This window comes from Falco naumanni, chromosome 7, assembly GCF_017639655.2.
Source record: "Falco naumanni isolate bFalNau1 chromosome 7, bFalNau1.pat, whole genome shotgun sequence".
Classification (NCBI taxonomy): Eukaryota; Metazoa; Chordata; class Aves; order Falconiformes; family Falconidae; genus Falco; species Falco naumanni.
In genome coordinates this window covers 54,501,052-54,528,831 of record NC_054060.1, presented here as the reverse complement: position 1 = coordinate 54,528,831, position 27,780 = coordinate 54,501,052, and the positions used below count along the sequence as shown (strand labels likewise).

The 27,780-nt window shown below is 40.5% G+C and overlaps 1 protein-coding gene and 1 long non-coding RNA gene across 2 annotated transcripts; one reads left to right on the top strand and one right to left on the bottom strand.

Annotated features, from left to right (window-relative positions):
• The first annotated feature begins 1,318 nt into the window (after positions 1–1,318).
• LOC121091348 lies at positions 1,319–24,978 on the top strand. The gene is made up of 3 exons (XR_005828908.1): positions 1,319–1,331; positions 2,666–2,672; positions 24,389–24,978. It is a non-coding gene; the product is annotated as an uncharacterized LOC121091348 (long non-coding RNA).
• Positions 15,989–25,270, bottom strand: EMC7 (ER membrane protein complex subunit 7). The gene is made up of 5 exons (XM_040600995.1): positions 24,991–25,270; positions 21,913–22,032; positions 20,263–20,401; positions 19,589–19,669; positions 15,989–17,531 (listed from the first exon to the last, which is right to left on the bottom strand). The coding sequence occupies exons 1-5, from the start codon at positions 25,224–25,226 to the stop codon at positions 17,379–17,381; spliced, it is 729 nt and encodes a 242-aa protein (XP_040456929.1). The 5' UTR covers positions 25,227–25,270; the 3' UTR covers positions 15,989–17,378.
• Positions 25,271–27,780: the final 2,510 nt, after the last annotated feature.

The following is a 27,780-nucleotide window of genomic DNA, read 5'->3' as shown; positions in this document are numbered from 1 at the left end:
ACAGGGAGTCAGAAAGTTATTTATTCCCTGACACTGGTCAGTAGCAGAGCTACAGGGAAAAGTTTAAGAACACATTCTCTTTGCTTGTAGTGTTATGCAGCTCAGGAAATTTCTGATATCTGTATGTCTGACATACCTAATTTCTGGCTGGTACCAAGCTTTATAAACATTGGCTAAAGCATGAAAATACTGTATTGTAGTTTATGAAATACTACAAGTGCTTTGAACAGATAGAAATCTTGTTGAAATAGTATGCTGAGAAAGGGCAGAAGGTACCTTTCCACTCTGTCCATATTGATGTGCTCTAGAAAACACCACTGACTTTAGTGTTAGTTATTGATAGGTCTCATGTTACCCTGATATAAATTGGGGTATATCTTTGTTTTGTGCCTTTGATTCCTACGTTTTCCATCACCGTTTATCTCTTCCCCTACCTTTCAATTTTTCTTTACTTTCTTGCTTTTTGCTTCTCTTTGTTGAATTCCAAACTTCAATCTGAGCTGGCAGAGCAGAAGTGAAGTTGGAAGTGTTAAATTAGAAGAGAGAAGAAAGGGCAACAGCATTCATTCACTTGTGCTCTGAAAGGTGTCTCTTTCTGTAGGTGAACACTTTGAAAAACAATGAAAATCATTACATCTCTCTCTCTCTGTTCTTGATCAAGTATTTTGAGAATAATTTTTCAGCCCTAAAAATCATATAATGATCTCAAGGTAGAACTACTTTATACTGGTATGGTTTGGCAATTTACAGATTTCAAAATAATGCATCACTATAATGACATTGTTAGCCATGTTAATGAAGTTACTCAAGTTTCTCAGCCTAATGACCACATATTCCTTCCCCACGATATGCTGGTTTTACTTATCCCTTTGATGCTGCTCAGCTTTAACTGGCAAGCATTCATTTGGATTTTTCCGGTGCAGCCTGCCCTATGTGGAAAGTTTCTTCACAAGTTTTCTGTATTTTAACAAGTCATGGTCTTGTTAAGACACCCTTGCAAAGGAAGAATTTGACTGATATTGATTAACTTACTATTTCATCAAGCTCTGAAGTTAGTTGCGATGGCAACCTGGCTACTACATTGCAACTAACCAGACTTTCTGTGTAAGGGATATGAAAAATGCCCATAGATAAACCCATATAATGAAGCCATCAGTTCTAGCAAGATCAAAGTTGTGTTAATTTAACCTTAGTAGTCTGGATAATGATGTCAATAAGTGCTGGTAAATATTACAGAATCATAGAATCATTTAGGTTGGAAAAGACCTTTAAGATTGAATCCAACCGTTAACCTAGCACTGCCAAGTCCACCACTAAACCATATCCCTAAAGTGCCACATCTACACATCTTTTAAATATCACCAAGGATGGTGACTCAACCACTTCCCTGAGCAGCCTGTTCCAGTGCTTGACAACCCTTTTGGTGAAGAAATTTTCCCTCATGTCCAATCTAAACCTCCCCTGGTGTAACTTGAGACTGTTTTCTCTTGTCCTATCACTTGTTACCTGGGAGCAGACACTGACACCTCCCTCGCTACAGCCTCCTGTCAGGTAGCTGTAGAGTGATGTCTTCCCTGAGCCTCCTCTTCACCAGGCTAAGCAAGCCCAGTTCCCTCAGATGCTCCTCGTAAGACTTATGCTCCAGACCCTTCACCAGCTCCATTTTCCATCTCTGGACACGTTCCAGCACCTCAATGTCCCTCCTGCAGTGAGGGGCCCAAAACTGAACATAGTGTTCAAGGTGCAGCCTCACCAGTGCCGAGTACAGGGGGACACACTGTTTCAGATACAAGCCAGGATGCAGTTGGCCTTCTGGACCACCTGGGCACACTGCTGGCCCATGTTCATCCAGCTGTCAGCCAGCACCCCCAGGCCCTTTTCCCCCAGGCACTTTCCAGCCGCTCTGCCCCCAGCCCGTAGCGCTGTGTGGGGCTGCTGTGACCCACGTGCAGGACCCGGCACTGAGCCTTGTTGAACCTGGTACAACCGGCCTCAGCCCACGGGTCCAGCCTGTCCGGATGCCCCTGCAGAGCCTGCCTGCCCTCCAGCAGGTCAACACTCCCCCACACCTTGGTGTTGTCTTCAGACTTACTGAGGGTGCACCCAGTCCCCTCGTCCAGGTCATTGATAAAGATGTTAAACAGAGCTGGCCCCAGCACTGAGCCCTGGGGAACACCACTTGTGACTAGCTGCCAACTGGCTTTTAACTCCATCCACCACCACTCTTTGGGCCCGGCCATCCAGCAGCTTTTTACCCAGCGCAGAGTGCACCCGCCCAAGCCGTGAGCAGCCAGTTTCCCCAGAGAATGCTGTGGGAATGTGTCAAAGAGTTTACTGATGTCCAGGTACACAACATGCACAGCCTTTCCCTAACCCACTAGGTGGGTCACCTTGTTGTAGAGGCAGATCAGGTTTGTTGAGCAGGACCTGTCTGTCATAAACCCACGCTGGCTGGGCCTGATCCCATGGTTGTCCTGCACATGCCGTGTGATGGTGCTCAGGCTGATCTGCTCCATAGCCTTCCCCAGCACCGAGGTCAGGCTGACAGGCCTGCAGCTCCCCATATCCTCCTTCTGGCCATTCTTGTAGATGGGCATCACATTTGCTAACTCCCACTCAGCTGGGACTTCCCTGTTAGCCAGGACTGCTGATAAATGATGGAAAGTGGCTTGGTGAGCACTTCTGCCAGCTCCCTCAGTACCCTTGGGTGGATTCCATCTGGCCTCATGGACTTGCGTGTGTCTAAGTGGTGTAGCAGGTCACTAACCGTTCCCTCTTGGATTCATTCTGCTCCCTGTCCAAGTCTTCCAGCTCAGGGGGCTGGGTACCCAGAGAAAAAATGGACTTACTATTAAAGACTGAGGCAAAGAAGGCATTAAGTACTTCAGCCTTTGCCAGTATGTTTCCTTCCCCCTGTGTCCAATAAAGGATGGAGATTCTCTGTAGCTCTCCTTTTGTTGCTAATATATTTACAGAAACATGTTTTATGGTCTTTTATGGCAGTAGCCGTATTAAGTTCTAGTTGTGCTTCAGTCCTAATTTTCTTCCTGCAAAACCTCATGCCATACTTGTAGCCCTCCTGAGTTGCCTGCCCCTTCTTCCAAAGATTGTAAGATGTCTTTTCTTCCAAGTTCCAGCCAAAGCTCTTTGTTCAGCCAGGCTGGTGGTCTCTTTTGCCAGCTTGTCTTTTGGCACATGGGGATGGCCTGCTCTTGTGCCTTTAGGATTTCCTTCTTGAGGAATGCCCAGCCTTCCTGGACTCCCTGGCCCTTCAGGACTGCCTGCCTAGGGACTCTGTCAACCAGGCTCCTAAACAGGCCAAAGTCTGCTCTCCAGAAGTCAAAGGTGGCAGTTCTTCTAACCCCCCTCCTTACTTCTCCGAGAGTTAAAAACTCTATCATCTTGTGCTCTCTGTGCCCAAAATGGCCTCCATCATTATGGGAAAGGCTTTGACACAAGCTAGCAACTTGCATACCCAGGGTCTTCAAAAGGCTTGACATGGGTGATTTATGGCTTTGTGTTTTTGCCAGAAACATGTAAAATGCTGCATTTCATGCAATAATCTTGTTCAGCATACAAAGGAACTCAAGCAACAAAGTTCCAGCCAGGCAAAACACATAAAACACAGAAAACGGCTCACTGAGTATCTTTCCTGAAAGAGGTTTTATGAGTGCACAGCACAAGTCATTGCTTTGGGGAAGAAAACCCGAGAAAAACCAAACCACCAAACAACAAAACCAAGCCATAGAAATGTTTCTGCAACTTTGGGTGACTTTGAATTGCTTTGCAACCTTGGCTAAATGCACTTTAGTATCTTTGTATAGGATCAGTAACAAAAAAATGTTTGTAACAGTTTTCACTTGTTCTTGAACTTCTGAGCTAGCAATGGCATATGAAGTGTGTGTTTTGTCTGACAATGCAGAAAGCAGTTATTAACTGCTGAAACACATTGCACATAAGACTATTTTCAATACAGTTTTTAAATCTCCTTTTACACATTCATTATTTGTGAGATGAACCATTATTTAGGAAATGAACCAAGGTATATATTTTGGACTGAAAGTAAAACAGAACAAATGCTTCCCTCTTGGAAATACCTGACTTTTCAGATGTTCAGAACTTTTTTTCTTTCCGATTTTTTAATAAATATATTCCAAGGTCTGAAGTAAACACTAAACCCACATTTATTATGTCTTCCTCTTGAAGCATAGACCAAATTCTAAAGGGATAGAAACTTAACTAAATTGAAAAGAGCACACTTTCAAAAAACACACTGAAGCAGGACCTAATTTGAAAAATGCATCCAAATCCATCATCATAGGACACACTGGAAAAATAATTGTTTAGTTAGCTGATAGGACTAGTGGCAATGAAAAACTGAAATTACTCTGGTAGCTTTGGAAAAGAGTATGATAGGACACGTCTTGTAAGTTACTTTTTATTTTAAAGGTGGCCAAAATTGCCAGATACAATTATTGCAGGTGAAAACTGTTGGAAAGTATTTGTGTGGAATGCAATTTAGGTGACACATAACTTAATATGGTAGAATTTGTGATTCTGAGGAAAGAAATATGCAGTATTGTAAGGACGATATATTTTAATTAAAAAAAAAAAAAAAGAAAAAGAAAAAGCAGACCAAGAAACTTAGGCAACCATTTTCTAACCCCTCTTGCTAAGATTCTGAGAGAAAAAGTCTCATCAAGGAGGGTGGCAGTTAATAAAAGGTACTATAATAAAGGAGAAATGACAAACTATTTCTCATGAAGAAAAACAGGAACCATATTATCAGCTTAAAAGTTCTGGTTCAAGAGTTCTGTAAAAATTTGAAAGTCAAAACGGAGATGTGCAAATGGTGGAATAAAACAACAAATTCCTAAGAGTGACTATATGAGAATAACACAACAAAAGACTAGGAAAAAATCAGAGGTTAAGATTAAAAAGATTGCCGTTAGGAAGGGGCATAAAAATTAGAGAAATATTCTGTAAATTAATTGGAAATAAAAAGCAGTCAAAACTAAAAATCCATTATTTAATGAGGAAGGAGGGCAAATGCCACAGATTCAATGTCTTTTTTTGTTGCAGACTTCATAAACAGTGATCAGATACTTAATGAAATTGATTTTAATGAGTAGGATTAGAGGCCAGATTAGGTGAAAAACATCTCAAAGACACTGAAGAAGTTAGATATTTTCAAATGGCAAAGACAGATTAAATCCGACAGGCACCTTGTGAACTAGCAGGAGTTCTCTCTGAACCATTTACACTTACCTTTTAGAAGTCATGGAGGTCCCAGAGGACTTCAGTGGGCATAGTAAAGGCCAGTCTTTTAAAAAGAGAAATAAAGAACAGTGAGCTACATTTAAAAACTCAGAAAATGAGAACTGAAAAAACCCAGGGGTTGATAAGGTGATGAAAAGCAGCCAGCATAGACAGGTCAAAAAAGAAATCAGATCAGGCTTGTTCCTCCCTGCTACACAGATCCCACCTTTCCCCATCCTTCGGTCCTTCCTCTAACCATTCCATAAAGCTTCACACGTTCCCATAGTCCTGCTAAAAGCATCGAATAATAACCTTTAAGCAATTCCAAAGTGCCCTTCCCCCGCATCCCATAGTGAGTCCCCTGCAGGCAATACCTCATTCTGCAATGACTTCCCGGAGAGTTTCTTTGGGTTTCACACCTGCAAAAATGGTCTAATCGTTCTCCTTTGGTAGTCTTAGGAGCTGTCAAGTCTGTGTCTTCCAGTTTTCATTGACCAGGTTTGCTAGGGTTCCTCTATCTGTCAATATTCATCTGAACCTCACCAGGCTTTTGATTTCACCATGATTAATCACATAGTCTAACAATAACATGGTGCAATGACCACAACCTGTGACTTGGGAGGTTCAAATTGGACATTTGGGAAAGCTTGTTCACTGAGAGTAGTGAAGCACTGGAACAGCTTTCCCAGACGGGTTGTGAAACCTCCATGCTTGGAGGTTTTTAACACTGGCCAGACACAGCATGACTAAACTGATCTAGTGTTGGTGATAACCCTGCTCCATGTGAAGTTGACAAGAGACCACCAAAACAACTAACACTTCCATAATCAACTGTCTGGACTTCAGAGATAATGAAACTTAAAAGTATCTAGCACTTCAGGTTTGATCCAGATTTGGCATATTGCAAAACATGATTCAGAATCACATTTTAAACACTACTTATCTAAATATCAGTCAGCTTTCAGGAGAATTTCTACTACAAAAAAAGACATTTAGTAAAATCAGTAAGATGAAAATATTTTCCACCTCCATGCACCAGTTCTACCTCAAGTATTTGATCAAAAACAAATAAAAATATTTGATAGTACCTGCATAAATATTTGATTCAACAATTTTAGCTGATTATCAGCCCAAAGATTTTTAACATGCAATATGTTGATCTTTGATTTGAATCAATCAGCTGTACTTTTTAGTTTAAAAATTGTAGCCTAAGCTTATAATATAGGAGTCTAAAAATGATTTTATCATCTGGGACAAGAAGCAGCTGGGAGCATTGTCATGGCAACCATCTCATTTCCAAAGAGAGATTCTGTGATTTCTGTTGCTCTCTAGCAACCTCACAGCTGAAGTAGCAGTGCTAAAAAGAAAAAAAAAAAAAAAACCACAAAAAAACACCAAGAAAAAAAGAGGGGCTTTTCATGTAGAGCAATATTTCATCACAAGAAATGCTTGGAAGGATCACAGAGAATGCTTCAGAACATAAAGCAGGCTTTAAATAAGCAAATTAAATTCTCAATTTGCTGATGAGCCTAGGGAAAAAACAAACCAAAAAACCAAACCCAAAACACACATATCTCACCACACTATGTGTGTCCGTGCAGCTGGCTGTGGAGTCAATCCCTCCAGGAAACGATGGTTATCACATCACAGATCTCACCGTCTCACACTAACTACATGACTTAGTTTCTTGATCCTGCTGATGTTTAAGGAAAATGGACAGCAACGTGAATAATACACAGGGGTTGAATAGGGTGGGAGCAGAAAAATATCTACCAAACAAGACATTTCACGGCCCATAGTTCTCCCCGGGAGAGAGGCTGAGATCACATCATAAGAATTAATCACATTGCTCAATGACTACTGAAAGGTGTTTGTTTTAAGGAACTGTGGTTATTAAGAATTTATAGGCTAAGAACCTATACAGACTAGAAAACCTGTAATACCTCTTTAACACACTGATTCTGAAACTTAACCTATAGAATTTAGAAATTAGAGGAGGTTCATGCACAGGTTATGGTTTAAACTCTCATTTATTTACGCTTGCTTCAGTTTGGTTAGCTCAATAACCTTTCTCGCCTACTGCATTTTAAGCATTCCTGGTTATGGCATACTTGGGCACACATGGTCACTCAGAAGAGACTATCTGGAAGTGCTACAGCAGTACATAAACATGCAAAAAGTACATTCCTACAGTGTAGGCTAGGACTTCTTCATCATCTACTACTGCAGCCATATGTGGAATAACCATAATGCTGCGTTCAACAGCTGAGACAAATACCCCTTGCATTGGCTGGAGAAAGAATATTAAACTTCCCTTTAGAAGTAACAGTGTATAGCAGAGCAAGGTCTTTAGATGCATTTACATATTTTTCCACAGGTATTCATATAACCTGGCTGCACTGGTAATTTTGGTCCATATTTGTTCATAAAAGAGCTAACTGAAGCAAGTTTCATTTCGTGGTTTGGACTTCCGTTGATGAAGTGTATTAATATTCTCAGTAACATGTTATTGCAGAAATACCTTATTCAAATTCCTAACTTGCAATCCAAAAGAATTTTTAGGCAGTAAAAGTACATAAAAACAAACTATATGTAAAGTATTAAAAATACATGAAGAGTAGGCAATATGAGCACTGTTTAAAGAGAAAAAAAAACCAACAGTGCTTAAATCAAGTTAGAAATTTAAGTCGTTATAGCCCTAATCACTTCTTACAAAGAAGCACATTTGAGAAAGTGGAAGTTTTTCTAGTTAAAAAGAGACTATCAAATTTGAACCATGTACAAAATATTATAAAAAGGCTAACAAGGTACTGCAAAGCTATGAAGGCACTTAATGAGCTTCAGAGGGCAAGTTTAGTCCATTCATATATAAAAAGTCCATAAACAGCTACAATGTATGAAGGAGAGCACGCAGGTTTTTTGTTATATGGACTTAAGATTGAAAGAGGCAGAATTCAAGGGTGCTTCTTTCCTATGTGATACTAATGAAGTGGGCTGAAAGCAGCAGGTGTCTTCCACTGTTAGGTACTGGGATTTAAGTTGACATTTTTCACAAGGAGCTACCCAAGCCCTCTGGACATTTTCTTCAATTCTCCACCCACACCTCCTTCCTCCATGAAAAAACTGTAAACAGTGCATTTTGCTAAACACTTTTATTTCCAGTGAACTCTGGCTGACTCTGTACAATCTTTCTATATTCTTCTCAGGGTACAGTACTTAAAGGGTTTGAAAAGAAATCTGCAATACAATAGGCCTCAAACATATTCCAAAGAAAGCACAGAGTTTAATTAGATCTTTCCAGGACAAATGACATCTCCACCATTAGCTAGCTACCTGGTGATAGAAATAATTGGTTGCTACCACTGAAACACCTGAAAGCATAAGTGATGTATACAATTATTTCTGCCAGCTGAATAGATTTTGCTGCAGCAATTTCAACAAGAGCCTTGTAGTCTTCATAAAAACGAAGGGCAGAGTGAAAAATGCTCTGTGTAAATATCATGTGAATAGAACTAGCAGGAAAACAAACCAAAACAAAAGAGGAAGCGTAACACTACAGTTCAAATGCAGAAATGAAAGGATTACAGAAACAATCTCAAGGAATCTCTACCAACTGTCTATAGAGTCACGTGCCTAACATGCAGGGGACCCTTACAAAGCAATTATTTTTATGAAAGGACCATCTGGATCCTTTAATCACATACCTGGTAACAACACAATTCTCATCACTTTTGGTAAATATGATGATGGATGCTGGACTTACTCCACTATAAGCTTGTCTTTCAGTAACTACTCCACCTCTCATCTGAGCGCCTCCTCTTTTTAAGAGAATGTTTAGCACTGCAAAATTACAGCCTCATCAGAAGGCTTAATCTTGATCTCCAGTTTCTTTAGGTACACTTTTCCTTCAGGGTGTTCTACTACCACAGTCAAGAAATTAAATCATTACTAATACAGCTTATACATTTCCCATCTGCCAAGTTCAAGCAATCTGGATCACATCTATGGAGAAGATGAACTGGTAGGAAAAGAAACACTATTCTCCCCTCCCAAAGATTAGTTCGAAGTCTTATTCTGTTCTGATCCCAGGAATGGGAACTATTATTCAAGTATTTAACTGGATTCTTCTCACATCTGCATGGTAAACAGCAGCCCAGTGCCCTGCACACCAGACCATGAGCTCAGGTGTCTTATTCTCCATTCTGAAACAAAGGGAAATGGTACACCTGTGTGTACCAGACAGCAAGAAGGTCCTTAAAGAATCCAGAGAGCTTCTGAGGAGAACATTCTACTATTTCAAACAGAAAATATTCCTTTGAAAACCTTTTTACTTTTCTACTTGCTCTGTTTTTAAATGAGTTTCACCATGTGTAATATTACTTTTTGATGTTTGTATTCAGCTATAAAGAATCAGTTCAAAACCCAGTGCTGGTCACAAAATGCCATGAAAGATTTTCTTTCTGGCGTATATTCACTACCATTTGCCCTTGACTGAATGACAGTCATTAATTAATTTTTATTCCTGTCAGCCATGCAGAACCAAATACATAATAAAAATGAGCTCAACTGTAATCTGTTTTTGTGCATCGTCAATAGAAGCCCTAACTAACTAAGCTCCACTTGCACAGAAAATTACATTGTCATTAAATCTTCATAACCTTATCGGAAACAAAGTATTAGACAAGGGTCACTGCCAGCATAATTTGAAGGAATAACCTTGTAACTTCAAAAGTAGGATTTACTGAAGAATCAATATTTATTATAACAGAGGGTTCATAATTCTTTATGGATTTTGAAACAGAAATAAAATTAAGAAAAAAACCCAAATCTATTTGTGACCTCAAGAAGCTTTCACTAGCTTAACCTGAAAATAGATCAAAACTCAGTATTACTCCTACAAGAAATTTTGTGTCTAAAAGCTCCCTGAATGTTGTACTATTTTATGGTCTGAATCACCAGATTTTACAAACAGTATCAAGTTCAAAATAGTCATTAAGATCTAAAGGTCTTGCTGTTAAAAAAAATGAAAGCAGTAAGACTTGAAATTCTATTTTTTTTAACAATTGATAGATACTGCTTGCTTTTTGGCACTTAAAGTGCAATAATGTGTTTTGTGTTTAGTCAGTCCACTGGCAGACTGCCACGGAGAATGAAGCCTACACCAATAGTGGGGGAAAACTGGGTTGGGTGGCTAGAGTATACCATTTAGTGAGGAGCCTTAAATGGGTGTCCGGTTTTTATGTAGTGACCAAGGAAAAGACTGATGAGATCAATTTCTTGAATGGTATAGCAATCTTACCCAGCCGGAAAGAAACACGGGATCGCTTCTTCTTCTTCATTCAAATGGGTAACAGACAAATAAAGAAATCCGTACTCTTCTAAAAGCTGTGACTGCAGTTACGACACACACACACATATATGCATCATGAAATGGCCAGACATCTTCATTTGCTCCCTTATAATCATTTGCCCACATATGCTAGCACTACTGCCAATGTTACAATCACCTAGAAAAGAACATCTATAGAACATCACAAAAACATCTTTAGTCTACAAATTTTTTAAAGTTATTTTTTGTAAATCTTAATACTTGGGTCAAATCTGCCACAACAGCAATCTTTAAATTACCTTGGGGTTCTTTATCTAAGTTTTTCTCCTTTCAATCACGTATAGCTTCAAGAATCTTAATGAAACACTGCCAGGGAACTTCCTCGGACATGGGAATCTGCCAATTCACAGTATTAAGCTTGTGCTACAGTTGTCAGCACACTTTTGGACATGCCAAATAACGACACTCTCCCTCTACTCCCAATAATTCCTGGATATGGTAGGGAAGTTAGCATGGGCAAGAAACAACTCCCGAGATACAGCATCGATGTGCTCTGTTTCGGCACACAGCATGCACAGTTGTTCCAGGCAAGCTGGCCTCAGTGCCAGTTACCTGTTCAGTAACTAGCCCTAGGAGATACGTATCACAGGTAAGCCTATTAAATAGGATCTTCCCAATGCCCCTTGCACCACAGATAGATCTTGTGCTTTTCCTGCCCAAGAATGTACAAAATGTGCGTATGTAGTTTTTTAACCCTTCAACATACTTTCTTTAGTAAACCTGCTTTTCCACTGATTTGAAGTCCAGAATTTTAAAGTCTGTATTCCTTATAGCCCATCAACATTGGATGTAAACACTTCTACAGTTCATTAAATAAGCATAATATATAGCCATACATATCCATATTTCATTCTGAGACATCAGAATGAAAAACATGCATTGCCACTAAGGATTTACTATTATTTATATTTCATAATTGGTTATTTTCAGAATCAGACTGGTCAGGGTTGGAAAGGACCTCTGAAAATCATCAGGACCAACCCCTTGCTAAAGCAGGCTTACCTGCAGGTTGCACAGAGTCGCATCCAGGTGGGTTTTGATGTCCCCAGAGAATAAGACCCCACAGCCTCTCTGGCAGCCTGTCCCAGGGCTCTTTCACCCTCAGAGTAAAGAATTCTTTCCTCACATTCAGGTAGAAGTTCCTGTGCTGCAGTTTGAGCCTGTTGCCCCTTGTCCTATTGCCAAGGAGCACTGAAAAGAGCCTGGCCCCATCCTCTTGACAAAGGCAGCATCAGTAACTCTGCCTTCTCCGCACCCTTTGTCACCAGGGCACCCACCTTGTTCAGCAGCAGGCCGATGTTTTCCATAGTCATCCTTTTGTTAGTGATGTACTTGAAGGTCATCTTGTTGTCCTTGACATTCTTTGCTAGATTTAATTACAGCCAGACCTTAGCCTTCCTCATCGCCTCCCTGCATGTTCTGACAATGTTCCTATGTTCCTCCCAAGTAGCCTGTCCCTTTTTCCACATTCTGTAACTTCCTTCTTCCGAGTTTTGACAGAAGCTCCTTTCTCATGCGTGCAGGCCTCCTGCCTGCTTTGCTTGATTTCTTACTCATAGGGATGCATCTATCTTTGATGAGCTTGGAGGAAGCAATGCCTGAATACTAGCCTCTTGGACCCCCTACCTCCCAGAGCTCTAACACATGGGATTCCTCCAAGCAGGTCTTTGAAGAGGCCAAAGGTAGCTCTCCTGAAGTCCAGGGTTGCAATCCTGCTTACTGCCCTGCCTCCTCCATGCAGGATCCTGAACTCCACCATCTCATGGTCACTGCAGCCAAGGCTGCCCCCAACCTTCACATCCCCAACCACCCCTTCTTTGTTTGTTAGCACAAGGTCCAGCAGCACACCCCATGTCATTGGCTCCTCCACCACCTGCATCAAAAAGTTATCATCAGTGCTCTGCAGGAGCCTCCTGGACTGTGTGTGCCTAGCTGTGTTGTCTTTCCAGCAGATACCAGGGTGAAGTCCATGAGAACCAGGGCCTGTGATTGTGTGGCTACCTCCAGCTGTCTGTGCAGGCCTCACTGGCTTCCTCTGCCTGGTCAGGTGGCCTGTAGCAAACACCCACAAGTGTCACCCGTCTTGGCCTGCCCCTTAATCTTTACCCATAAGCTCTCAACTCATTCTGCATCCACCCCAAGGGACAGCTCGATACATTCTCATTGCTCCCTCACATAAAGAGCAACTCCACCACCTCTCCTTGCTGGCTTGTCTTTCCTAACAAGTACAGAGCCATCCATGACAGCACTCCAGCCGTGCAAGCTATCCCACAATGACTCTGTAATTGCAATGACTGTAATTTCCTAAAAGCAGTACTTTTCAAATGAAAGAAATAAATCATAGGAATACAAAATCACTGTCTACTATCAATAGCAGCAGGATTAAGATCATGATGTCTTAAAAATGGAAGTGAAATCCTTTTAGTACCTTAAGGTACCGCTATCACTGTTACCCTGTAAAAACAGGGCCCTTTTATCAAAATATAAACCAAACTTTGCCCTCTAAGCTACTTATCACCCACCACCTTTATGCAATGAAAGGTCCATTAACACCCATGTGGAGATGTTTAAATGGATCTTAGCGATTTGATACACTTTTCATTAAATTGGAAAAGAATATGTATTTAAATTGCCTGACTGCTTTGGAAATCTTGAAATGTGGTTACTTAAAAAGGTTGCTTTAATATATATATGTATAAAGAACTACATATAAATGCTTAATACACATGCTCTTTAAGATTACTTACTAGATTTTCTTCAGTAAGCTCATACCCATACTGGCTGTGGCGGTGTGCCCTCCCACCCACTGCCCCCCTTTTCTGCTTAAGCCATAGCCACAAGTGGTGGTCACGATGGCCGCACCTGGCTCAATTTGGAATTTGGGAAACAAATAACACAATACATAAAGGGCACAGATCTTGCTCAGCAACTGAGGGCTAGTTGAGCATGTGACAACTAAAATACAGCCAGTATGCATATATGACTATAAGTCAATCACCTTATTCCAGAAATAGTGGACAGCCCAGGGCCTGTTGAGCTCTCCTGTATGGCAGCAGGCTCACACCAGGATCCCCCCTTGAGCAGGGACGCCTCTCCAGGTTACTACTCAAGGCTGGGAGATTCCTTGCTGCAATACAGGTCTGGTAAGCAATTAATAGCATCCTAAACTTCAACACGTTAACCAAGTGATACAAAGCAATGATTGCACACGTATAATCCTAGAGATACAAACAACTGACCAAGTCTGGATCCAGCCACACCCTCTGAGGGGTTCAGAAAGCAAGGGGCTCTTTTCTGAACCTCATGACACAACAGGATGGTCTTCCTGACAGTTTTGTCTGACCCTGCCCTCTATGCAGTAAATAATTAAGCATACCTTGCCATCAAATCTTGTTAAACTGTTGCATTTGCTATCAACTTCTTTACATCGCTCTTTTATGTCAGTAAACATGCCACTTCTCTCTTAGGAGTGAAGTGCATTACTCTTTCCACAACACTATTTGAGTACCCAATATTCATTACTAAATTTATGCTTCCAAATACTTCTGAGACAAGCTTCTCGTACTTCATACACAAGAAATTGAAACAGAAACCATGAACAATTTACATGAAGCCTGACAATTGCATCAGAACCCAAGGGCACTTGTCTATAGAGTTTACAAATACAAAATCGTTAACCACAAGCCAGCCTTTCTCTTTGAAGCAATACACACCTCATTTACAGAGCCATTATCATCCCTACTTCATCAAAAAGATATGCACCAACAAATACTTTGTTCAAAACAGTGAGGTGAGGCATCTATGCACCAAAATTCTTCCTTACATGTGAAGAATGGAAGCATCTTTGATGAAGTAATTGATGAAATTATTTCAAACTGTTCTAAACAGCTTCCACGCCATCTTAAATAATAGTTGAAACAGGCTTCAGCAAAACGTCTTCCCTCCCTTCTACACAGCCTGTCACAAACTGAGAGGTGCCCATTCATTCAAAACATGGCTAAATGAGTTCTCAGGCTACAAATCCTTAAGATATAGTGAGCTGTCTGTATTACACTGCCAGAAACAGAGAAGAGCTCTTACTTCTGACTGCATGCCTCTGGTGCTTACTTTCTGCTGGCTCTGGTTTTCTTTGACCCTTCTGCAAGCTAATTTAACTCTCTAGAACGTAACAGAAATTCAGCAGAAAGATGGAAAAATTTCTCTTAACTCAGCAAACCGCAAAGCCCAAGAAGTACCAGAACTTGTAGGCAGAAGGCAGCAGGATTACCTAGGCCAAGCTGAAGGAGCAAGTTTCCCTCCTTTTGGCAATGAGGAAATTGGCTTGTCTACAGTCCAAGCAGATTCTGTACATCTTCAATTTCCGTTCTGAGTTATCAGCTGCTTCAATGTACCGTCTGCCTTGTTATCTCAAGCAGCCTCACTAAAAGGCAGCTATATTTTTTTGGGAAAACAAACATATCAGACCTAACATAGAAGACAGATTACTAAAAATCTGTAAATAAGGAATTAAAACTGAAGTACAGCAAACATTTACTTCCTGCAGAAAGACAACCTTGCGTTACACCTATACATAGTCGCTATCAAGTAAGCTTTGTACAATGGTGTTTATGATAGCCCAAGACCATGTTAAAACTTCTAAGTGACCAAGTGACTTTAAAAAGTTGTATCAGTTCTAAGAAAAAGAGAAATGTTGAATATTCCATATGCTCCTTCCAAAGTTTTGTTAAGATCCTTACAATTTCTGTCAATTTTTTTTACTTTGAACACTTAACAAAGCCTTTCATCTTTTCATGGCCTGAATTCTCCACTCTTTCTTGAAGGCGGATCAAGACTGTGAACAGAGACAATGAAAGAAGGCAGAAATATTGCTGCTGTTACCTTTGTAACAAGGAAAAATGCATCAGCATGATTAATTACCGAACAAATTGTGATTAGAACAAATTAATCCAATTTAATTGTCATTGCAATCACTGTTAAATAAAAGTGTACATTGGCTTGTATGTTCCAGGAGAGCATAGTAACATAGCTAATTGTTTCATCTTCAAAGAACTGCTCCCTGGTTTTTTCCATTAATTTTTCAGGAAGACACTACTGAAAAAGAAGGGGGGGGGGTGTTTGATTTTTTTGTTATGTTTTTGAGGAGTTTTTTGGGTGTTTGTTTTTTTCTGGGTTTGGTTGGTTTTCTTTCTTTTTTACAAAGGCAACATGACATCCATTTCAGTAAATACTTCCAGCAAGAGCATCCAAATAGGCTCTTGTCTCTATTGGATATATTTTACTTAGTATACAAAACAAAAACCAGACCAAAAATGTGCAGCTTACTTTGCAAAGACTGAAATCTTTCACTGTCCAAAAAAAAAAATTGGTTTATTTCTCCTCCAACATCTTACAAGTTGACTTAATCGTATGAATGAATATCTTCTCTTCTGCAGCTTTTATGTTTCACAGCATACTTCTAAGTATGTATTCTAAGACAATTTAGAGCCCTCCTAAGTATTTGGCAGAACAAATAAATGCATTAGAATTTATTTTGCTTCAGATCCACTTTAGCTGAATGTTAAATACCATTTTTGGAATGAGATATACATTACCCATACTGCATGGATACTGTTACCTAAGAATTCAGGAATTGTAGAAACGGGAAAGAACAGCATTTACGCTACAAAAACCATAATCAAATATTAATTTACAGGCAGTTGCTAATGGGGTTTGGCAGGTACTGCTTTAAGTTTTATTTGCAAATGTTCATCTAGTGGAAAACCATCGAATTTCTCAACTTTTCTCTAAAGTTACTGGGTAGCTTGAAAAGATACTGAAATACAGACACAGGCACACTCAAATAACAAAGTTTTGCCCGTGACTTAGCATACCTAGAGACAGCCATATCCTTTGAGACATACTTTAAAAGATGAGTGGGATTTACCCTCCTCCTATACATTCAGGTTTTTTTCTTTCATTTTAAAAATTTCATTCTGTATTTACTTCAAATCAAACCACTGGTAAGATGAACACACAGCAGAGAGATAACAGTAAGAACCAAAAGTGTAAGATCCAAGGTAAACATCATGTTACATAAATACTTTGGATTCAAAATTAACTTTAAAGAGCTTAAAAGACTTTCTGATGCAGGATACTTTGCTTTCCCCCCGTACCCCTAAAAGTAGATCAGAATAGAACTCAGCAATAAAAAGTGGAAAGTCCTTGAACTAAAGTGTATAGGCAGCAAAAAAATGTAAAATAAAATTATATGTAACACATGACAAGCTGATACAGTAAATTACTTAGTAAAACCACAACTCAGTTTCGAAAGGACGATTTGTTCACTTCAGAACTCAACAGCAAGTATAAAACATATAGCCATCTTAAGACTGAATTCCACTTCTATTATCTTTGAAATTTTTTTTTTTACACATTGTCTTATGATTAAGACATTCATTACTGTTTAGCACATCATATAATTTATAACAATTCTCTACAGAACAATATAGTTAATTCAGTATCATCAGTAACTTTATACAGACAGAGTATCGAAGACATGTCATCTTTTGCTTACCGTCAAGTACAAAACAGCTTATACAGACTAAAAAAAGCTACACACCACAGTTGTAGCATACCGTATTTTGTGCCTGATTGAAGTTTACAGTAGTGGCTTTTTGATCTTTCAAGACAAAGAAACATGCTACCACATAACAAACAGTTGTGCAAACCCAGGCTTAGGAGGAAGACTTAACTACCTCCTTTTTCCAGAACTACTTTTCCCTGCTTTACTGCTGCTACTACCAGACTTGCTGGAAGATTTTGAAGAGAAAAGTCTTGTCATGAATTCAGAGACATCTGGCAGCTCATGGTTGGAGTTCAGCATGTTCATTGACTGCTCCATTTCCTGCATGCAAAGATTAGATAACTTTAATAGGTCATAAAAATTCTGGCTGCTTCTATGGCATCAGTTAAAAGATCGTATCAGAAAGATGTCAAATTTTCCCAAATATTGTTTTACTATTTGTAGTCCTCCAAGGTACGTACATATTGCTACATATTTTTATGCAACCACAGCCAAATGCCCAGCTACACACAGAAACATAAAACCCCAGAACTAAAAGCATTGGCATATGGAAAAAGGTAACCATGTCTTAAGCAGTCTTACAGGGCAACTACCTGATAAAAAAAGAATATAATAATTTTCAAAAAAAATCACAAAAAAACATTACTTATTTTCAGCATTCTTTCCTCCATTTTAAAATTTAAGCTTTTGTTTAAGTTTTCAGGTCTGTGTTCTCATAGATTTCACATACTTTGTATTTTCAAATTATTTTTGTTAAACCTCTCAAATTTTTGAAGGGATTAGACATTTTTATTGACCTACTTTGTAACATCAAGCTATTAGCGTACAACAGCTAAGTTTTCTTTGTTTCATGAAAGGAAGGATTTTAATGACAGCATATATCCAGCTAAGCTTCATGTAACTTCAGAGTTTAGTGTAATGGCTCTATGAGATGAATTAGTATGGTTTAAAACAAACCAGCCCTGAAGTACTTTTAATGCAAACAGCTGAACTGCACATCCACAATGTGTTAATACTTATAGCAATTGCCAATTTAATGTGGGATTGTCAGCTTGTTCTTCCAGTAACCATTCAGAATGATACAGCTTTACCTATTTTCAAGGTACAAATGAAGCAACAGCTGTTATGGTAGCCTTTGTTACTACTGAATCTATACTACATCTGTACTTAATGCTTCTACATCAAGCACATTAACTTTTATACAAACCTGTACTGTGCTGATTCTGTAAAGAAAAAACAAGCTAACTTGAAAAATGTAACACAAGCTACATAACCTCCACAGGCAAACTGCAGTTGGATATACACTTAAGAATTTAATACGTGGCCAGCTAGAGAACACCATTGCAATAGAGTTCTTAAAAACTACTTTCCCCTACCTCTTTAATTTAAATTACAAGCAAGATTCTTTCAGCTTAGAATTCCTCCTTAAGAAGTTGCATCAGTCAGCCAATAAGAACTAAATCACCAGAACAGCCTGTCTGTAAGCACAGTCAGATCAGTGAAAAAAGCAAGGATTTTTTAAAAATTCAACTTTCAAAGTTCAGCTCGGTTTGAAGAACACACCATAGATATCTAGCACATCTTTGTATTAAGTTTTAATGAAAATTAAAGCCAAAAGAGCATTACAGAGCTCTGATATGCTTTTCGTAAGTATTACTTAAAAAAAAAAAATTAAAAATACTCAGACACCTATAAAGTACTACTGAAGACAGTGGTCATTTAGAGGAAAAGGAGCTTAAGTTAACAAAACCCTCAAAAAGCAGCCACCCATGACAAGACAAGGAATGCTTCTAAAAATAAGAAAAGATTTAGCAAACACCTTGAGTCTCCATTTTGTCCTAGCCTTCTGTTATTCGGCATTTTGCATGATGGAAGGATGATAAATCAGATAATTTAATGACTACATTAAGACTCAGTATCATATACACTATCGTGATATCTGGATTTAACAGTCTTGCAAAGTACGTGGTTTAGGTTGATGGGCAAGAGAACCCCACATCACACAACACAATTGACATATAAAATGATGTCTAAAAACAAACTGTAAGTTTTAAACACAGTACAGAAATACACTGGAAATCTATAGAAAAGCCAGAAATTGTATTTATCACTCTAAAGAAATTCTGGAAAACACTACTCATGCTGTATTACTTTCAAAGCTGTGACAAACAAATTCATTCTGTGTTGTGCTGTTTAATAGCAAATTCATGACTCGAGAATCTTAGAATTCATTGTTAGAATAGCAACGCTCTATTAACTGAATAAATGATGCCCATTAAGACTTCTTTTACAAGTCCAGCTTTGTTTTTACTCCTTTTTTATACCTTAAAATCTCATCATCTTTGCTCTGTCTGTCTGTATCAATTGAATGTACTTACCCGTCTCATATCAGGATCACTGGTGTTGACAACTTTAGGCAAAAGCACAAATATCAGTAATGGAAGAACCATCATCATCACCTACACAGAAAATAGCAAATACTTCTTCAGTTACTTATAATTTTACATATATAATTATATAATTAATATATGAATAAAAACTTAACAGTACTTATTTGTTAGTACAGGCATTTTTAGACATACTGACATAGAGCTTTTAGCCAAACAGCCAAATTCTACAACTCCTGCATTCTGAGTCAGTAACCCAGTAACAGTAATCCACTTGACAGGAAAGAAATGTGATAAGGAAGTATTATGTTTTAAATAACAGATTTCAAAGTTGGACCATTAAAGATAATGCTTGTTATCTCTTTCACTATTATAATTACAATTATGTATTATATTTATATTATAATTACAATCTTGCAACACGTTGATCTCTATACGACTAGAGCAACATCATGTTGTCAAAGGAAGCAGACTATGGGTTATCTCCAGAGGGCACAGCAGAGGTCATAGGAAAACACAGTGAAAAACAAAGAAATAAAACAATCCTCTCAGAATAAGCAGTGTGTGCACATCCGTTCTCAATTATTTAATTCTTGGTATTCTGAAGAATAGCTACATTTCAATCCTTAGCATACTTTTAACCTTTGTGCGTTGCCTGTACATACCATAGGGTTCATGAGGAAATCTGTCCACCCCCAAGATTCTCTCTTTATAAAGTATGAAGGAGGTCCAGAAGACTTCATCTGGAGTGGGTATGGCAGCCTGACAACTTCAGAAGGTTTGATGTAATTCACGTATCTTGCTCTAATGAGCAATATGTAAGTAATTAAAAATACAAATACAATCTTTAACAAAAAATAAAGATTATTTAATAATATTCCACACAGTTTCAATAATAGACTACCAACAAAACTATCTGCTGGGCAGTGTCAGCCTGGCTTCACTTATCAAAAGCTTATTTCTCTCAGCAGCATACTTTCTGGAATTAGATGATACTTCACCTTTTTTCCAAGCTAACTATTAAGCAGGTTGAAAAACTTGGTACGAAGAACAGACCTGCAGATCAGAAATATCATAACTATCTGTTCAAATGTGACTTCTGCAAAACATTTTTTCCCATCTTGATAACAAGCAAGCTACAATGTTTAAAAAGGTACAGCTTTAAATAGCGTAGTGTAGCTTAAACACTTTCTCAGGGCAGCATTTACTTATATATCTGAAGTTACTACTACCTTTTCACTAAGTGCATTACTTTGCATGTATCAATGCTCAATCTCGGTCTTTATTACTTTATAAGGTCTCTTCATAGTTCTTCACTAGTATTCCTCACTTGGGCCTAGTATTTAGATAGTTAATTGGTACTATCATCTAACTTCGTCACTCACTTTTTCATTATTTATGAATACCTTATGCAATGCCAGGGACAACTTCCAGCCATTACAAGAGAAAACATTTAATACTTCAGAATTTTTCACTGAATATTCATTCAGAAAATGTCTTTCTCTCCTATGATTACCTATTTTCTTCAAAACTTGAGATAAGTAGATCTTACCAAATGCATCTGTTATCAACATGCTGTTTCCTCAAGAATTATAGTGGTTTTTTTAAGTCAGAACATCCCTTAGGAAAGCCCAGTTGAAATTTTCCCTGTGTATCACACACACACACACTCATGCATCTCCCAGCTGTATTCCTCATAGCTTCTACCCATTTGACTGGCAGAAATATCCAGCCTAATAGTACTTTGCTCGGTAGACATATTCCAGCAAGTTACCTAAAGTCAAATTTGTTACCTCTAGTCCTCAGATACCAAGCTAACAATGCTACAGAAATACTGCAGGCTGGCAACTAGTAGTGTTTGCCAGTAATTGTAAGGAGTATCTTATAGAGGTGTAACAGAAACACTTTAGAATTTAGAATCAGCATGAATTAGAGTTTCATTGTACCACGTCTTAACAGAACATTTACCAAAAAAGAAAATAAAAAGGAGGTGGGGGAGGAAGTACTGGTAAAAGAGCAGTTAACCTATTTATTTATGTCTAATTTTAACTCAGGATAGCTACATAAGAAAACAACAAAATAAACCAATAGAAGGGCTCTTTTTATCCATTTGTTCTTCTTTAACATCATAAATATGAAAAGAAGGTATCAGACTTTGGATTTGCAGGAACGTGCACCTAGAAGTGGTGTTAAAAGAAGCTCAAACATGGTCTGAAATAGAACTTCAGCTCTACAGTTCCGTTCAAATGCTTCTTATACTGTGCTGCCAGGCATACTTAATTGATCAATACAGAAGCAAATCAGGAAAGGCTCACCTCATTTTGCCTTTTGAAGTTATGTCAACTCGCACAGGCTCAAATTTATGAGCAGGAGATATAACTTCCACTACATAAGATCCTGAAGGTACATCATGAACCACAAAACTTCCATCGGTCCTGAAAAAACAGAAAGTTCCACTATATTTCAATATGCTCCACAACACAAGAGGGAGCGGCATATTTTTTTAAATTAGAAACTGTAATGGTATCATTTTCTATTATAAATCTTAATATAACAACGATGATCAAAAGCACTCATAGTATCAATATCAAGCCCCTTAAGGCCATCAACGTGTGCCACCACAATAGCAAAAACTACCAGTTACATTAAAGATTTTCGCATGCCTTCAAGCTATTGTCTTGCTGGAGGAATAATTTAACAGCCTAAGAAAGACTTAAAATTATTAGATTTCATGGATTTGAATGACAACAGTATCAGCAAGGAAGGTGTACCTTCCTTCTCCCTTCCAAAATACATACAATGAAGTTTGCTTCAGTACTTCCACTGGAAGTGAAGAAACCCAAAATGAGCATCTTGCATAGTGTGGGTAGATACTGGAGACAACTTGCAACGTGCAAAAATTTTGGTTTGCGCCTTCATTGTAAACAAGAGATTTTTACTTTTATGTGCTCCACTGAGGACTAGCCCAGGCTGCAAAGCTCTATCACAACAATAAGGAAACCAAAGCTCTAAACACATACGCTGAAGGGATTTTAGAGAGATTGCCTGTATTTTAAAATATGAAACTTCAATATTTGATGAAGATATTTGTAAAAGGGTACTTGAAAGATTCAGCTCCATTTGCCACAGAATTACAGTACAGAAGAAGCTTGTAGTTTTCCTCCTATAAGCTTCCAGAAGTTTCCAAGAAGAAAAACTTCAGTGTTGTCTACTCTTTCAAAATTAATACAAAAGATAATCTCTCCTAAAAATAAGACTCAAAAGTTAAAACAAAAAAGGTGTTCAAAGCAGGGGGAGGGGAAATACTAAACCTGATGTATCAGAAACTTGAATCAGGAAAACAAATAAATGAACCCTCTTAAAAGTAAATCCTCAAACCAGATTTTGTCCTTATGCCCTCTACACAAGTTCTCTCTCTCTCAGGGACATAGATCACTTAAGGACCTTTCTATCATGAGGACAGTAGCATATAAGCAGCGCTGCATAGGGGGTTTCACCAATACTTTATGTGATGATTTGCACCCAGAAGAATGCTTACACTGTCTTATGTCAGAACTACTATAAAGATGTTTCCCTAGGAATTTCCTTTTAATTTTTCATTCTTTACAGTATTATTTTGATAAATACAATTATAATTTTTTTCTAAGGAATTTTTTATATGACAAAGCACATCCTCACTTCACATACCTCACTTCACATATGTATCCAATACTGCCTTTTTAGAAGAAAAAAAAGAGTTCCATTTTTATTACAGTGGGGAAAATAATAGTTTATAAAAATTCTTGTACAAGAGAATGACACTTGAGATACTCAAAAAGCAACTTTGCTATGTCAAGTAACTATTCTCTTTTTGATAACTGGAATGATATCCATGTAATATATAATCAAACCCTGCCTGAGAGATGGGTGACAAATATTTCTTCTGATATACCAGACACACTTAAATCTGACACTGAAAGGATCTTTCTACTGAGCCTGAAATCCCACTATTAAGAAAGCTGTTTTTTTTTAATAGTTATTACCAAAAATATACTGCCATCCAGTACAATGCTCATTACAAATGACCCCCCCCCAAAATTCCCAACCAACATGAAAGTATTTTTGCTAATATATACCACGCTTATAGTAGCGCAACATCTACAAATAAGTTTATCAAACTATAAATAGATGTATCAAATTATGTAATCAACAGAGCCTGATATCTAGGTTATACTGTCATAAATACAGTATGCTCTTAGCTAAGAATATTTGCTCGTATTTCAGACAACTTGAATTCCAAGCAAGCATTTGGAAACTTACCAACTTCATGGTATTTATTAAATCAGCTCCTAAATGTGAAGTCAGGCTCCCACAACTTGGTTATACTGGTTTATCAGGTGCTACACTAACAAGATCCTGCAAGTTTTGCAGAGTAAAATCTATTGTGTTAACCTATTGACAGTTCCCAGAGCCAAAGTTCAGTTCAACTTTTACTGCAGAGGGAATAATTAAAAATGATTGGTACTCGTGAGATGGATTATCTTAAATCTATATAAACTTTCTCATTTTTAGTACATGATTTTAAAAGCAATGCTTTTAAAAATGCTGTATTGAGAGCATTTTAGAATTGGCTTCTACTCCTGAAACTATGAGATTAGTTCAATTCTTAATTCTAAGCACATTTTTTATGTCTTAACATGGCTAGATCCTTCGCTGATTGGAATGCACCCACCACCCCCGGAGACCGAACAAGCTGAAGTGATTCTCTACAGCTGCAGGATGCAGATGCACGATCTTGTGTGATGCAGTAAGGCCATATCCCTGAAATGGCTTGCACTGGTAGAGTGGAGTTTTTCACAGGTACTGCAATAGAGAGCTGCAGCTTTCTGCCACACACAAACACCCCTCCAGAACACGTAAACTCCTTGCTAAGAAGAGGGTCTTAAAGAAGTGACAGAATTTGCGCCCACAAACACCATCCTCCAGAATTTACCGCAAACCTGCCTGACTTCTATAATTAATACTCAGCTCCGATTTTTTGATTGCTAAAAAGCCAGCCGCCCTATTCCTCACTACGGTTACGGCAGCAGGCGGCTGGGCACGGCCGTGCCTACCGCACCGCAGCCCCATGCCGGGCCCGGCCCTACAAGCCGGGATGCCGGGGCACCCGTAAAGCCGGAGCCGCCCGTGAGGTGCCCGGCTCCACCAGGGCGCGGCGCCGGCTGGGGCAGGGCCGCCACCCCGCCGGCGGCAGCTCCGCTCGGCCGCTGCCGGCCGCCATCTTACAGCCGCCGAGGGCCGCCAAGCGCGGCAGCGGCGCGGAGGCGGCGGGGTCCCCGAGCGGCACCCGCGGCACAGGGCGACAGCGGCCCCTGCCCGCCGGGACCGAGCCCCCCGCCCCGCCCGCCGCTCACTTCAGGAAACCGACGTGCTCCTCCCCGTCCACCAGCACCCGGGCCCCCGCGATCCAGTCTTGCGGCTTCACCCCGGGCACCACGGCCCGGCCCTCGATCTTAAACCGCTCCCCGGCGCCCGCGCCGCCCGGCGACTCGGCTGCCCCGACCGCCTCCGAGCCGCGGGCGCCACCGAGCAGCGGCGCGGCGAACAGCCACAGCAGCGCCAGGGGGGCAGCCCCGCGCCGCGCCGCCATCGCGACCCGCCGCCGCCGCCGCCTCCGCGCACGCGTCGAGCGCGCGCCGCGCTCTGGGTGGCGGCGGCGCGCGCGGAGAGCGGGGCCACGGGCCTGCCGCGCGTGCGCGCCGGGCGGGCGGAGGGGGCGTGGGCGCCGGGCGCACGCGCAGCTCCGTCCGGTGTCCTACCGCGCCGCGGGCGGGGCCGGGCGGGGTGGGGGTGCTGGGGCCGCTGCCCCGGCGGGAGGCAGCGCCCGGAGGCGGGGGGTGTGGGGAGGCGGGGGGCTCGGTGTGCGCGCTGCGGCGCTGGGCTGGCGGCCGGGGGCGCGTGCCGGCCCTGCAGCGGGCGCTCGTGGCCCCCGAGGCAGCGCGGCGGCGGGGCGCGGTGTGCGGGCGCCAGCGGGAGCGTCTGTCCCCGCGCACCAGCTGCCGCATCCCCAGACGAGGGACGCGCGGGAGCCGGCTGCGCTGCTCGGCTTGTGAGCGCGGGTAACGCGGGAGGCGGTTGCTGCGCCAACGCGGACCGGCGGGGCAGGGAACGCGTTAGGAGCCGCTGCGTCTGCCTCGGCGGCGGGTGGATCCGTTTGTAGTTGGGACATTGTGGGTGGAACCTCCATAGTTACCACACGAAGAGTAGCCGAGCTCTTCCTAGGAAAAAGCGACTAGAAGAGCTTACAGAAGGAAAAGAGCTGGTCATTAGAGCGAGGCCTACAGCGCCACCTTCGGGCCGGTGGTTCATAGCACCGCGGTTCGCTTCTGGCGGGCGAGGCGGGCGCGCTGGCAGCACCGGGCGCGGGAAGCTGCCCCCCCGCGGGGGCACGGGGGGAGCCGAGCGGCCCGTTGTGCCCCCCCGCCCTGTCCCTCCTTCCCCTGTGTGCAGCACGCTCTGTCACCTCGCACGTGTCCCTTGGCACATTGTGGCTACACCTGCTTCCTTGTTGCCTCTCTAACTTATGTCAGAGTTAATTACGGAACACGTTGAAAGCATCAATTATTAAGCACGATTCTATTAGAGGTGATGAACCCGGTCATCAGCTGATAATGAAAACATTATATCGTACTAGGCACGATTTTGAAAGCATGTGCCACGCCGTGAGCGGGGTACTGTGAATTACGCGTCTGGCAGTATTTTTGAGCCATCTCTGGAGACAGCCAGGGAGACATGATTGATGAGGTTCTTCTGTCACATAAACTCATAAACGCGAGAAACTCCAGCAGATTTTGGGGGTGGAAACCTAAGAATGCTAGAACTGAATAGTGATAGAAAGTAGCTTCTCCGAACTGACTAACTTTGAGCACTGTTTTTTTTCAGGTTTTGTTGATGAAGCGAGTACTTACCAATAGAATCACCAAGCAGTAGGATTCATATTAAAAGCCGGAGACACAGTACTGTTTCCTGTACCACACTACAGAAAGACATCATCTTCATAGTGACACACCATGTTACTAGTTTTTATATACAGTTAGTGTAAAAATGCTCCTATTTTTTAAATATCCTCAAGGAACTGTATTAGGGTGCTGTCAGACCACATAGAATGGTCATGCTTCCCAGTTCCAAGGATTTCCTCAAAGAAAGAATTTATAACCTAGGCAATACAGTTATTTGGTTTAAATCCTCATGAACCCAAAGAGAAGAAAACCCCATTTGTTCTTTTACTTTAAACCAAGAAGCTTCTCTCTCTGTATCATCCTCTAACAAACTGGGAAGTTACTTAAATAGCCTCTTGGTGAGAATCCCATCATGTAGAAATCCTGACGGTGGGCGCAGCTTTCATTGCAGAAGCATATACTGAGAGAGAAAAAGAGAGAGAGAGAGAAAGAGAAAGAGAAAGAGAGAGAGAAAAAAAGAGAAAGAGAGAGAGATGCAAAGTCTCTATTAACTGTTTTGGCATGCAACCTTTGTAAACAGTCTCTTTTCCTCTCACCGTGTAACTTCTTTACATAGTAATAGTTCTATTGCGTACAGACACATTGGTTACCATATTTTTAAGTGTACACATCTGAGAAAATAATTAATTTGGCTGATTACTGCCTTTGCCTTCTTTGATTAAGACTAACTGTAACAGCATCTCATCCGAGTGAATTGCACAATGCTATTTGTGTGTTTTGGTATCATGCTGTGGGTGTTTGCCTTCTAGGTAAAAAGAACAAGTCCCTGAACAAAAGTTGTGCAAATGGAAACAAAGAAATAAAAATGTCCAGGTATAAATTTATCAAAATATAACCAACTACTCATTTTCTTAGTACATCATCTGGGAGATGCTACCTGTTTTTTTCTGGAAGGAATTTTACTATTAGCAAAGTTGTGACTGCAGCTTGGTGTCAAGTGAATACCTGATCAGAAGACACATAAAACTGCCAAGCAACAGTTTCAGTTCAATTGAAACCACCAAACAATTCCATCAACCTCCTGAAAGTGCAATCAAGGATGATCTCCATGTTTTATAGCTGTCTTTTCACTGATGGATTCACTCCCTGAGTAACAGCTACGTAGAAACTGGCAAGTTTCTTAAAAGTCCTACCCTGCTCACAGGCAAATTCTCATTTTTGAGTTAACTTCATGAGCTGTCACTA

Bases quoted from the DNA above. Each gene is read 5' to 3' on its own strand.
- EMC7 (XM_040600995.1), bottom strand. From the start codon at position 25,226: ATGGCGGCGCGGCGCGGGGCTGCCCCCCTGGCGCTGCTGTGGCTGTTC. The intron at 20,402-21,912 runs GTGAGCCTTTCC...ATTGCTCATTAG, and splicing joins ACTTCAAAAGGCAAAATGAG to AGCAAGATACGTGAATTACA. The intron at 19,670-20,262 runs GTATGTACAGGC...TTTTCTGTGTAG, and splicing joins ATTTCCTCATGAACCCTATG to GTGATGATGATGGTTCTTCC.